The sequence below is a fragment of the Heliangelus exortis genome, chromosome 1, assembly GCF_036169615.1.
Source record: "Heliangelus exortis chromosome 1, bHelExo1.hap1, whole genome shotgun sequence".
Classification (NCBI taxonomy): domain Eukaryota; kingdom Metazoa; phylum Chordata; class Aves; order Apodiformes; family Trochilidae; genus Heliangelus; species Heliangelus exortis.
In genome coordinates this window covers 8,146,682-8,160,069 of record NC_092422.1, presented here as the reverse complement: position 1 = coordinate 8,160,069, position 13,388 = coordinate 8,146,682, and the positions used below count along the sequence as shown (strand labels likewise).

The following is a 13,388-nucleotide window of genomic DNA, read 5'->3' as shown; positions in this document are numbered from 1 at the left end:
CCCCTGAGCAGACACCCCACTGCATGCCTCTGCAAAATCAACTTGTTTGATGGGATCAGACAGATACCTTTCATATGACAAAAAAAAAAAAAAAGATAGCAGTGCACATCAGGTGGGAGGAAATGCTGCTTTCCATCACATGAGGCCCAACTATGTGGCCACGTGGTGGGCAGAGCTGGAGGTGGGCAGCTTGTCACTGCCTTCGTAGCTGTTTACGTGGCTTTCTCTCTGAAAAAGAAACATTAAATGTCAACCCCACAAAAGCACAGAGCTGAAGCTGTTGGCTGAACTACTCCAGCATCCCCTCTTCCCTTGGGCCTTTATTTTGTAACAAATACATACAATTTAAGTGCTCAGTCACAATCCTGGTGCTCCTTCACCATTGGTTGTTACTTCATTGATGACTCCAGATGGCTTATTAACAGCAACATAGACAAAGTCACTTTTTCAAGCAGCAACTGTTTATTATTGGGAAAAACATTAGGACTTTATTTTTTTTTTCCTCTTACATATACTTGATTTGAATAAAAATAATTTAAAAAATTTAATTATTTTTTATATTATACGAAAATAACTCAAAACAAGAACTGTGAATTTTGGAAGCAAGAAAACATAGACAAAATTGCTTTTTAGCTGCTGAGATGTAGTACTTGGAATTTTTTTAACTCAAATAGAGAAACAATCACAATTGTCATTCCAGTGAAGAAAATTAACCCATCTATAAAATAAGTTTACATCTGAGAATGGTATAGTTACATCAGAAATTGTACATATTATAGTGTGTGAGTTCTAACATATTACCTAAAATATATAACTCTCAGACTTTACAAGATCAAATATTTTAGACCATATTCCAGTGGAAAAAAACAACAAACCTATTACAATCCTTTTAAAATTCTTCTATTAACTTCTATTTCCTTTTAAGGAATTTTAATATAGTATTTCAAACAATAAAATATTGCATACAAACTAGCCTGCAGAACTTTATTCACACCAACTTGGACAACCATGGTTTTAAAGCATGAAGCACCTTTAGTAACAGTGATGAAGCATCCCTGTTACAGTAGCTGATGAAGAAGCAGATTTTGTGCACAGACATGAAGAATTTCCATAACACCTCTGTAAATCTGATAGAAATTCCTACATATTCAGCAGTAAGAGACTAAACTAATAGGAATTAAAATATGCTTAAGGCTGGAGAAGGATACAGTTTTACAAGACGAAGATACTAATAATTAATCCAATTCATATTATCTGACAAAGACTCCCAATAAAATACTTATTTCTTTTTCTTTTTAAAATACATACAACCCACTGCAATTTCTAGACCGTAGCTTACCCCATCTCTTTTCAGTACAGTGTGAATATAGTTCAACTTTTCATTAATATCTAGGGTAATGAACACCATTCAGCATCACCCGAATGGATACTAATTTTAAAAAGTCCCAAAAATCAGGAAAAAAAAAAAAAAAGCAGTTAACATGCCAAGGTCTTGCTTTAGAACACAAAGTACACAGGGTAAAACTGAGATGGAATTTCAGTAGGTAGTTATTTGCACTGAGTGCCACATTAAACTGAATGTAACTGCCCTGGTCATGGCTGTCTGATGGACTGATGGAAAACCATTCTTCACCAAGTACAAGGAAAAAATACTATTAATATGATCATCAAAACTGTTCCTTTGTAACAGCCTAACTTCAGGGGTCAGTTCTCTTTTAGAGCAATGCTTGAAATGCTGCCTGGTGTGGCAGCTTGACAAACAAGCCAACAGCATCTACAGCGACAATGTCAAGTTCTTTAAAAATAAACATTTAATTTCAGTATATTTTGGGGGATTTTTGTTTTGTTTTGCTTTGTTTTGTTCTTGGCTTTTTTATTTTTGTAACTGTCTGCTGTTTCCAGCACCATCTCAGAGGCAGGAAAGTTTCATTCCTTCCTCTGCCGGTTTTGTCATTTTCCACTTGGCAGCTCCTGAGCACCACACCCCGCTGCTCCCCACGGCGCAGCACTCACCACTACCACTTCTTGTTTGCTGGGTCTGTTATCCATCCTGTCAGTGCAATTTACAGCTCTGGAATGTGATTTCTGAATTAATATGCATTTTCTTTTCCCAAAGAATGACTTATTTTGCAACCGTAGCTGTTGAAAAATACGGTAATTTTAAGTAACAAGGGGGTGGTGGTTCTTTTCAGATAAACCAGTGACACAATTTAGAAAGCCAAGGAGGTATTTTTACCTGGATGGAATAGTTTTAAGAACAGGTAAAATTTTGGACCTAAACTATGCCATTTGCTTTCCTTTGTAAATTAAGAATTACTTTTAGTTTTACCAAGAAATACTCTACCGGTATGAGCTACAGAATTTTTTAAATTATTTTGTGTATCTCCTCTAAATATATTACTCATTTAATTCATTCAGGAATCTACCATACTGCCAACAAGCTACAGTAATCCAGAAATATTTTCTCTTTATGGAAGCAGCTTAATCACTAAGCCACAACTTCCTGCAAAGCTTCAGTATTTTTGATCGGTAAAAAGCATTTCTCATTGAAATAATACTGGAGCCCAAGCCCTTCTCCATATATACGACTGTTAAGTTAATTAACATTTTAGGACAAAATGCTGATCACATTCAGTGACAAAATACACTATTGTTCTCAAGACAGCTCCACTGGAAGCACTGGTGGTACAACCGTGTATCTTGGGTCAAGCTTAGGTGAGAAATCCTTGAAGTTCTTAGACGCTTCAGTACCAAATACATCTAAAGCTTTCCTGTTCATGAGAGCAAACCTGCAAAAGGCACAAGAGAGTGAAAAGATCTCTTGAAAAAAACAATTAAAATTATAGAAAATATTAATTTATTTCTTGAATTATTAAAATTATTTCAGTTTATGAAAGAAGACCCAAATCTTTGAAATACAGGCTTCTGCCTGCACTCTTTTGTGGAGACTGCAAGTTTTTAATTTCAAGCAATAAATATTTCTTAAGAAATACACTTGACCAATTGGATTAGCATTGCTTTGTGTAGATACACTTTATATAACACAAGGTGTGGAAAAAGGGAGAGGGCCCCCTTTTACTTTTAACTTAGAAAAAAAAAAACCAAAAAAAAACCCAAAGCTGTTCTTTCACACCTTAGCCTTGCAGACGCTGGCCATGCCTGATTCTGGATGATAATTTTATGGGTATTACAATCTATTTCCATCTCTTTGATGAGTGAAATACCTGTGAAATGTCAAAACAACCTCTTTATGTAGAGAGTGTGTAAAATTACTATTACAGACATCTACTTCAGATAAAATTAATGAGCACAGAATTTCTTTTCCCTCCTCTCTTTCAACTAAAGGATTTTTCTGACTAGCAGAACAGGAAAAATGAAGCCAAAAAGGATATCTGCACTGACACCATCCTCTGTCTCATGTTTGTATGGCCTCAGAGGTTGCCTGCAAATGTCTCCAGACATCCCAAGGAAACCTTCACACTATGTCCAGCCATCTATTTAGTCACCTCCTGTCCAGCTAAGAATGAGCTGTGCCATGGGGACTGCAGGTTCAACATGGTCCAAGGACTGGCCTTTGATTTCACTCTGATTTTTATAGTCTGGAGAGTTCACTGTCATAACAAATGTCTCCTTTTATAATCCCAGTCATAAACTGATCTACATCTGATCATAAGCTGACCAACATCCATTCCACCCTTCAAGTGAACTAAAGAGAAAAAAGCCTTCAAGTAAAACCCTCATCTGCTAAACAGTCTTAACTAGATTTACATCTTTGCTCCTGTCATTGGACTAAAGCTACCACTAGTGTAGCTTCTGCAGCAAAGAACCTCAAGGGGACAGGAAACCATTTGAAAAGCAAAGTAAATACTAAGGAAGTGAGCCCATATGTACTCTGATGGCTCTGCTCTTGACACTGAGTGACACAGAAAGCTGAATGTGACCAGTGGCTGTTCAGAGAAGCCCTGAACCACACCTCTGAATACATACCTGCCCTTTGTTAGTCGTAAAAGAAATTTCCAGTATGAAGGTCTCAAGTTATGAACTTCCATGACAGCCTGCAAGGAGAGTATTCTGTTAGATGGCAGCATCAGGCAAAGCTTTATTTGACACATCACATTGCCAAAATTGCCTTAAGCTTTCAAGCAGGCAAAGCAAACATCATCCTTATTACTCCTAGGTACATCATTTTGCACGTGTGGATGCCAAATTTATTCCCTATAGTATCCCTCACTTGCTCTGCATTTTGTGATCTACCATTTCTTGTCATCATGTTTCTAGTTCATGCTGCATACAATGTTATGCACCAAAATCCTTGTCTTTTCTCTATTCGATTACTTTTCCAGGTAGCTCATGAATACAGGAAATAACAAACATCTCAGCACAGATCCCTTTGCTTATTTCCCCCTCCTTCCTAGTAATTTATTTTCAGTTTCCTTTTCCAATTCCTTATTAAGTAATGAAAAAACCCTTTCCTCTCTTCCCATATTACCTTCATTTCTGTTAGCCTCATATAATGGTCCTTGCCAATGGTACTTTGGAGACCTCAATGCTACAAACCTGCAGGCATATCCCAGGTACTAAAATGTCAGTTCACTTTGATACAAGAATGAAAAATATTCCCAAATATATGGGAGTAATTGAGGGAGAGAAATGGAACTGTTCTTTATTGAATGGTAGAAAAATATATTTCATTATGGAAAAGATTCAGGGACATTTCAGCAGCTCTAGAAAGGGGGAGATGTAATGGAATAATGCAGAGTAACTTAGGTACCATTGAAAAGGAGTTTTTATTGCTGTTACAGTTGATAAAGTGACAGGTACTGAAAGCATGTAATTGACTTAGCAAGGGAACTACAGCTTGTTTCAGACAGAAAACTTCAATATCCTTGCTATTTTTTGCAGATTCTTTCAAACAGGCAAATTGAATTCAAGGTAGCTGAAAGTAGAAAATGAAAATGGATCAAAAATCCATAAAAGAGTACAATATATTGTCCCTCTGAAAAACAGTTCTTTCATATGCTTATGAAAGTCCACATATTCATGCCCATCTTCCCGGACAATGCATTTTAAGATCCTTTCCAAAGAATTCAGTGCTTTATATCATGCATTCATTTATAAACATATGAGAAATTTAAGTCCCATAGATGAGCTCACTCTCTCTGTGACACTCCAAAGCAGGATGCAGAGCCCTGATTCTCAGCACCCTGCTGGAAACCCCACCATCTCTTATATCACTGTATCCTTGTGCTCCTTCCTCATTTCATTCAGCATGTGACTTAAACTGGAAGAGCTTCATATTCTATTAGAAGAAAACATACTTACTGCCTGAAAGCATATGGATGTAGAAATGGCATAGATGATGCTGTCTGCATGAGGAAAATAGGGAACCTTCCCTGCTTCAATGCCTTTAAAGTAAATAGTCTACAAAAATAAACAAAAAATGCTGAATAAAACAAAATAAAATAGCTTTTTACTTATTTTATGTTTTCAAAGTAATGTGTCAGCATTACTAACACATGCTCATATATTTTCATATAAGTCCACAAATGTGACACTGACAGCTTATAGGAGATCAATAGATCAATAGACTAAGAGGCTATAATAAATGCACAGAATAGGATCTAGCAATAGCTCAGGTGTTAAAAGGGTGCTATAGATCTTAAAGATAAAAATGAGACTGTTTGCTATATTCCATTTTTTACGTTAAAAAAGCAAAAGAACAATGCAACAGCTATTTCAACAAAGTGAATATTCACTGTTCTTGAATGGCTTGAAATCACATACTTGTCTTTCTGAGAAAATATGTAAAGTTTATTTTCCTGAGCACAGCTTGACCTTCCAAAGCAGCACACGCCTCTTTGGTCAGTTACCCTTGGCTTGCATAAGATGATAAAAGTAGTAAAAAAAAAAAAAAGCCCCAACCAAAAAAAACCCCAACCACCCAACAAACCAACCCAGAAAGAAAGAACACAAAGCACTTTTCTTATTTCACTGCAGCAAAAATGTCTCAAAGTCCAGAGAAAACCATCAGAAAGACAAGATAATATTGCTTTTTTACAACTGGTGTTCTAGAAGTCAATATGGGTAACTCATGAGTTGCTTTTACACAACCTTTATACAAACTACCTTGATCTAGGATTACAAGAAGCAAGAATGAAGAGAGCACATCTTTCCTTTTTGTGTTTAAAGTTATGATTAAAAAAAAAAAGTTACTTATTTCATATTCTTTGAAATAAATCCTGCTCTGGTAATGGAGGCGGGTAAATACCACAAGGGAACAAGGCCCTTGAGGGCTGCAGGAAAAGCTTTCTGATTTTGGGATAATGCATAATGAGAGAAACCTCTCGACTTATTCCAGGGGTGCTATTGGAGAAATAACCATGAATAAGTCCCAATTTTATGGAAAAATCACAATAAGAAATCAAAAGCTTCTTAATAAACTATAAGCAACATAGCCAAACTCTATTTTTTTTTCTTTTTTTTTTTTTTTTTTCCTCTGGGTTCCTAATTTAACAGGTTCATTGAAATACTTCAAGCCTGAAAAACAGTAACTAGAACAAAGTTTGTTGCAAAGCTGGGAATTCAGTCAATTGAAGTACACTGACAAACAACTCCTGCTATAGACTAAAATCTAAGCTATTTTGAGTTATCTCAGATTGCTGAATGCCAAAATTAGGGAACAAAGGCAGGAAGTTAAGCTGCAGCTTTTGGCAATAAATCTGCAATTAAGAACAAGGTTTGACTTATGTTTCTGGCAGAACAGACATTCTTGGAGTTTTTGGATTTAAAAAATCTGCAAAAGCTACAAAGCAAAGGGCTACCAAGGGATTAAAAAAAATCATGGAGAATATACATGGAGATCAGTGGATAAAGGATTTTTTAAAATGAGTCACAGAAAGGAAAATAAGAAAGAAAGGAGACCACAAAACGGCACTGCCTCTTGGCACACACCTACTGAAACACAGCACTGCCACACAACTTTGTATTATACTGGAATTCTCTGACAAAGACTGTGAAGTTAATTTTGGTTTTCTGCCTCGAAAAAATAGATGAAGTAGAGAACTGCTTTGAGATTAACATCTTACCTCTACTAATTTGGACATCAGATACATAGAGATAGTAGTACTTTTGTAAAACATCATAGAAATTCCTGCTAGACACCCTGTAACAATTAGAAAATAGAGATATTGTTAAGATTGTGACTTACTGTTGCTGTTGTAGTATGTCAGCTCAGCAGACACTGCACAGTTAAGGTTTCTGGTGCTACAATAAAGTTTAGTGATGCTCCAGTATTGTCCATCAAAATAAAAAAAATGGTTTATGTCTAAGGAGACCCCTGAGGTTCCAGTATGTGACAGATGCACAAGCAGCAGGGAGGGGCCTGCAGTATTACGTAAAATTCATAGAAAAATGGTTCTTATTTGGATCCAGTGGAGCCCATCCTTTCAAATGTCTATTCTGTCACACACAGAACAGTCAGTATTTAAATCTCCCATCTCTACAGTTGGAAAATAAAGGACAAGTTTACATTTGTGCATTCAGTAATATATTGTCCTCCAAAGTGACTGTAAAAACCAACTGTGATTGTATTTGCCTTGCAATTTTAATTACAGCACTTTATTTGAACCTACTTGAAACACCAGTCATTTTGACAAAACTTTGATGTGTCCTGCTTTCATCACAGAAGCCTGAAGAGGGAATGTGAGAACTGAAAAGAGATGTATTTGCAAAGTATCAACAGAAGCAACATAAACTTCTTTTCATGGACTCACCAGCTACAAGTGCATGAAGCTCGTCATCGAGATTTCGTACCCAGCGCAAGAAGCAACTGGTACCCTGGAAGTGAACAAAGAGCAGGACCAACCCAGTTATTTCTCCTTCAGAATTCAGAGACTGGAGATACTCCTCCATAACTTAGTAATACAGCATGCAGTAAAAATTAAGAGTGTAGTGGGATAAAACCTTTAATCCACAGTGCTTGGTATAATTGATTGTTTTAATAGTTCACCATTACTTTTTCTTTCAGAAAATCAGCAGACCAGACTAATTTCAATATCAATCTAATTCCAAAGCTAATCTTGAATTCACATGATCTCCATTTGCTATAGTTGTCTAGACTCTTTCCCATGATAAACTCTGTTTTCAACTACACACCAAACAAAACTTGAGACTTTTCCACACATCCAATAAATTTTGTAACCAGGAAAACATTAATCTAAAAGTTAGAACTGCATATGATTGAAAGACACAATGAAACACATAATAACCTGTTTGTTGACAGAGACTCCAATACACAGCTGTTGAGGCCAGAAGGGGTGTAAGTAATTATGGTTTAGGCTGCATCAAAATATATTTCATTTGGATGACCATTGGCTTCAAACATATTTCATTTGTTACCAAATGATCCAAATTGTTCCAAATCTTCCACATCCTCTGAGTTGTTTTTCTAACTATTTTGGAAATTCATACACTGCTTCCAAATTTTATCCCTGGTAAATTCCTGTTTGCTTCTAAAGGGCTTGAGATCAGCTTAGTAGAGCCCAATCCAGTGGTGATGGCAAGTTTTTTGACAGCCCACTGATCTCTATTTTGAGGTATTTGTGTCAGCATTTTGAATCCAACTAAATGTGTGCTTGTCATGGAATCATAGAATGATTTATGTTGGAAGGGATCTCTGGAGATCACCTGGCCCAACCTGAAGCAGCTCTAAGTAGAGCAGATACCTGAGCAACTTGTCCAGTTGAGTTCTGAGCATCTCCAAGTATGGAGACTACATAGCCTCAGTGGGCAACCTGTTTCAGTATTTGATCACCCTCATATAACAACAGATTCCCCTTTATTACCCAGTCCTCAGATCATCTTTGTGTTCCTCAGGTGAACCCACTCTTGAAAACAACATTAAAATAAGAAATTAAGTAGTACCTATGTCCAAAAATGTAAACACTGTCAAAGATGTGATCTCACTAGCTATTTTGCAGTGCACATTTTTAATAAATTCTTTGCAAAGCCATCAATACATTGAAATTATGACAAGTCAGCTCTACTACTCAAACTTGCAAACTAATTTTAAAAAAGAAATGCGGCTGAATTATTTCTGCAAAACCATGTTTGCTGACATTATTTAACAGTAAGGGGAACACAAAATATTAATAGCACAGCTACTATGCAGTGCTATACTAATCCTACAATAGCATTTTAGACAAGATGGACTTCTTTTTAATAATGCAATTTTAATAATGCAATTCCTCTGGGTTCAAAACCCATCAAGCATTTCTTTTTTATTTTTGTCAGTGATCTAATCTTTTGGAGCAACCAGAATATCTGCTGCCCTATTGCTTCCCTTCATTCTTATTTCAAGGCAGAAAAAAGTATGTTAAGGAATGCAAACATTAACAGAGAGTGGTAATTAACACACTACAAACAAAGGTTAGGGGTTACTTCCCTTGTAAACTGAGTACCTATAGTACTAAATTACACTTTGTAATTGAAGCTTTTAAAAGACATCAGAATAATTTCAGCTTTTGCAATCTAAATGCTTTTTTCTTTACATACTCTTTTCTTAAAGTTTCAGCAAAAAATTAATTTTCCAATAGTCTTAACCACCCATTTGTCACCAAAACTTTAAACCCTGCAAGATTAAATATGCGTGTGTTTTAGTCTGATTGCAAGCCTAGTGAAATGCCACTTTGTTTAAAAATAACTCTTTTTTAAAATTTTCTGTAAGCAATAATTATCCCAAATAATACAGAATTCATTAACTTTGCAGAATATGTAAAGTGTCAGTTGAAAAATGACATACGTGATTAAAAATATAAAAATGCAAAAGCCACTTAAACACTGCTCTGTGCAGCATATTCACCCTTAGGGTGCTTGCTTGGTCACGTTTTCTTTGGCCTAAATAAACATAATTTGATTAACTCTAACAATGTTATATGGATGTGTATCAGTTTGTCATCTTATAATGGTGCAGAAAGGTAGATTTCCAAATGCAACATCTCTTCAGGTGCACATGATATATGTTCTGCAATCTCCTGTTAAATCAAGGAAGAATTCCAGATATTTGAGCCAAACAGATGTGGCAACCAGCTTATCTCTCAGCACTGTTGCTACTGCAATCACTACATGTATCTACTCTAAAAAGTTTCTGTGTAATAGCAAGCCCTTTGAAATCTGAATTCACTTTCTCTGAACTAGTACTCCCTATCTCCTGATCTTGATATCGTGCTTCAAAATACATTTGGCTTATTCAGAAATGATAGGAAAAAAGCCCCACTATTACTTTTCTGTTTACAATCTGATTACTATAGAATTTGTTGGTGATATGCTGTAGGAAATACTCAGTAATAGGAAGCAGCTAGACTTTTTAGCTCTTTGTGACAGTCTGAAAAGTGAAATAAAAACCATGGCATTCATAATTTTTGTATGTTATGAGCTTACTTTGTATATACTGACGAAAGATCCCAGAAAAGCTCCAAGCTGGAAATTTTCCTTGTTGTAGAAGAGTGAAAATAGCCGGGATGGTTTTGTAAACAGATGCCGGAAAGCGGATGGAATCCGAAGGCAACACTGGATCAGGTAACCAATGCTAAACATCCTAACAAAGCCCTAGAAAAAATGGTAAGAAACCACAAACTTAGGAAAAAAGAAAACCAAAAAACCATCTGCAGAAGTACTTACTTTTAACATGAAGCAATTTAAAACTCGCTCTTGTAGAGTCTATGTAAAACGCATCTACATTTTCAAACTCAAGAACTTTGGTGGCTTTTTTTCCTGATTCCCCTGCAGCAAAAGCAATAAAATCATAGACTGAATATCTAAAAGGCCACAATGGACAAACACTTATTTCTCTTCTTCTCCAAAATTCTGTCTTTTGAAATAATCTCGATGATTTCATTTCCAGGTTACTGACCAGCTTTTAACCACAAGTGGTTATATAGAGGAAAGTAACGGGGTGGGAAAAGAGAGCATGTCTACACTCATATGTCTGGAGAAAACACTCAAGGAGGAAAAAGCCGACAAAAAAAATTTCCAGAAAGCATGAGAATTAGAGCTTGACCCTGATCTGATGGCTTGGCACCTACTCACGTACTTTCCCTCAACTATACTAAAAGAGTTGCTGAGTGACTCTAGCAGCAAGAGAAAGGGTTACACTGGGAAGGACATTATGTGCAGTTACTAAGAGGATAATTTGGGTTCCAATGATTTTTTTCTTAGCACTTCACCTTGGATACAGATCTGCTTTCTTATACCATGTCACAAAGCCACACTGACTTTTTAATTCCAAATTCTTCTCCATAGCATCTTCTAACTTCCTCGACAGCTTCCTATCAATGCTCTTATCCTATGGCTGAACTTCAGTCATCATTCTGAATAAAATCTTACCAATTTTTCAGTTGGAAGATGCTTTACATGAAAACTATCTATGCACTTACAGCTGGCAGATAAGGCAGGCTCTGACTTCTGAAGTTCAGTTTTTTGAAGATACTTGGAGACATCAAGACGATTTGTTACAGGGACAACAGGCAGAAAGTTTGACTGAGCAACTTTTCAAACTCAGAAACTCAAAACATTTATGTATCCCAAAGGACTTTATAATGTATTATAAAGTTCATAAAATTTTACTGTGGTTCAACATCCATTTTTTCCTGAAAAAATTACTCTCCCTGCTACTCAGCAAAGTGGTTTATGAGAATCAAGTGGAAGAAAGCATATTGTGTCATCTGACCCAGTAGCTACAAATGAATAAAACTGCCATTTTAAACTCTGCTACTTTTAAAGGAATGTAAATTGCATGTGCTGAATAGCTAGCAACCCCATGTTTTCTGATCTTGTAATGAAAATGCCTACTGAAAAGTATGTGAGGTAGGCAGAGAAGTAAATGCACTGTGAATTTTGTGTAGGTAGAACGTAAAAGTTAAGATGAACATACATTTACCTCTTAAAGGAAGAGGTACCCTAGTATGAAGTACAAAGCTCTAATTTTCCACAAAAATGAGACTATCATGATACCAGGTACTATTATATAAAAAGAAAGTCCTAAAGCCAGCAGTTTTGAACAAAGCCAGAAACAAGAGAACAACAGTACAGTTTGACATTTTCACCCAGCTGTAGGACCCATCAGATTACTCATGGGGTGAGGAACACTGCAGTAGCAAATATTTAAATTCCAACTGGAAACACTCAAAAAATATATCTGCAGTCTTATTTTTATGACTAACAGAAGTGTGAAACTGAAGGACTGAGGCTTAGTTTTGATGTGCACCAATCAGCAGTGAGTAGTGCACAAAATCCTTCTATTTAGCTCACTAAATCAATCAGGTGAATCCATATCACATTTACAGGTGCTTTTCAGAGTCATGGAAAGTATTCTTTCTTAGAATCAGTGCACTATACTGTAAATTCCATATTCCACAAAAAGATCTCAAATAATGATGATGGTAGAAAACAACAGAGTATACACAGGAGACTACAATAAACATAAATGAGTGAAGAAAATTCTGCCAAGAGCCATTACCAGATTTGAAAGCTCCCTTACAGACACAGACTTACAAAAACATGCTGGAATCAATGCTCTTCTGCATATTCTCATTGTAACCCAGCAGAACACTTAAGTACCATCTCAAATCCTGACAAACACTACACAACGTATATCCATTTTGCACAGTGGTATAATATCCTAATATAATATAGTATATTAATATATAATTACGGTAGTGTACCACACTAAAAAGAATGTAAAGACCTCCACAACACAAAACAATGTAAATAAACATACATGAATAAATGATGTGCTAGATCTCTTCTGAGGCTAAATTTAAGCATAGCTATTCTGAGATATCATTAGCCATATACAATTTAAATTAATTATGTTTGGAAGTAATATGCATCAAAAGCATCTGAAGATATTCAAATCCATTTTTGTTGCTCCATAAATAAAAATGGGCCAATTATGAAGTGACTGAGATCTTCTGGAATCTTACCAACTCCTAAAACAGGCATAGCAGGTGGTACCACCTGTGCCAACCCAACACCAGCCAAACCCCATCTCCCCTTCACAGTGCTCCTATGAAAAAAAATCACATTAATAAAGGAGGATGTATTACGCCACTCGACATAAACAGTTCCTCCTCAGCAACTGTGATCATTCTCTCATTACTCTGAGCCCTTAAAATAAATGAATGAACGGAGGAGGAAGCCCAGTGCCTGGCAGCAGTGTGCCAGAGCCCTGCAGCTGTACGTGCACTCAGGCTGTGCCCTCTGCCAAAGCAGCACATTCCAGGTGCTTTATTTAGGGTGGAGTCACAAATGGGCTCGGCCATGAAGTGCATCACATAGTTAAACAAGTTCTTTGCTTGGCTTGTCCATTTTTTCCCACACATTTTATGTTA

At 36.3% G+C, this 13,388-nt stretch overlaps 1 protein-coding gene across 3 annotated transcripts in view; it reads right to left on the bottom strand.

The window, feature by feature from the left end:
- Positions 1-439: 439 nt before the first annotated feature.
- Positions 440-13,388, bottom strand: part of TMEM135 (transmembrane protein 135) — a 159,952-nt gene continuing 147,003 nt past the window's right edge. For all 3 annotated transcript variants that reach the window (XM_071733317.1, XM_071733301.1, XM_071733308.1), the window contains 6 exons: positions 10,438-10,605; positions 7,773-7,836; positions 7,086-7,162; positions 5,323-5,421; positions 3,988-4,055; positions 440-2,789 (listed from right to left, as the gene is read on the bottom strand). In XM_071733317.1, coding sequence (XP_071589418.1) covers positions 2,657-2,789; positions 3,988-4,055; positions 5,323-5,421; positions 7,086-7,162; positions 7,773-7,836; positions 10,438-10,605 — 609 coding nt within the window. In that variant the 3' untranslated portion in view covers positions 440-2,656. The remainder of the gene's footprint in view (positions 2,790-3,987; positions 4,056-5,322; positions 5,422-7,085; positions 7,163-7,772; positions 7,837-10,437; positions 10,606-13,388) is intronic.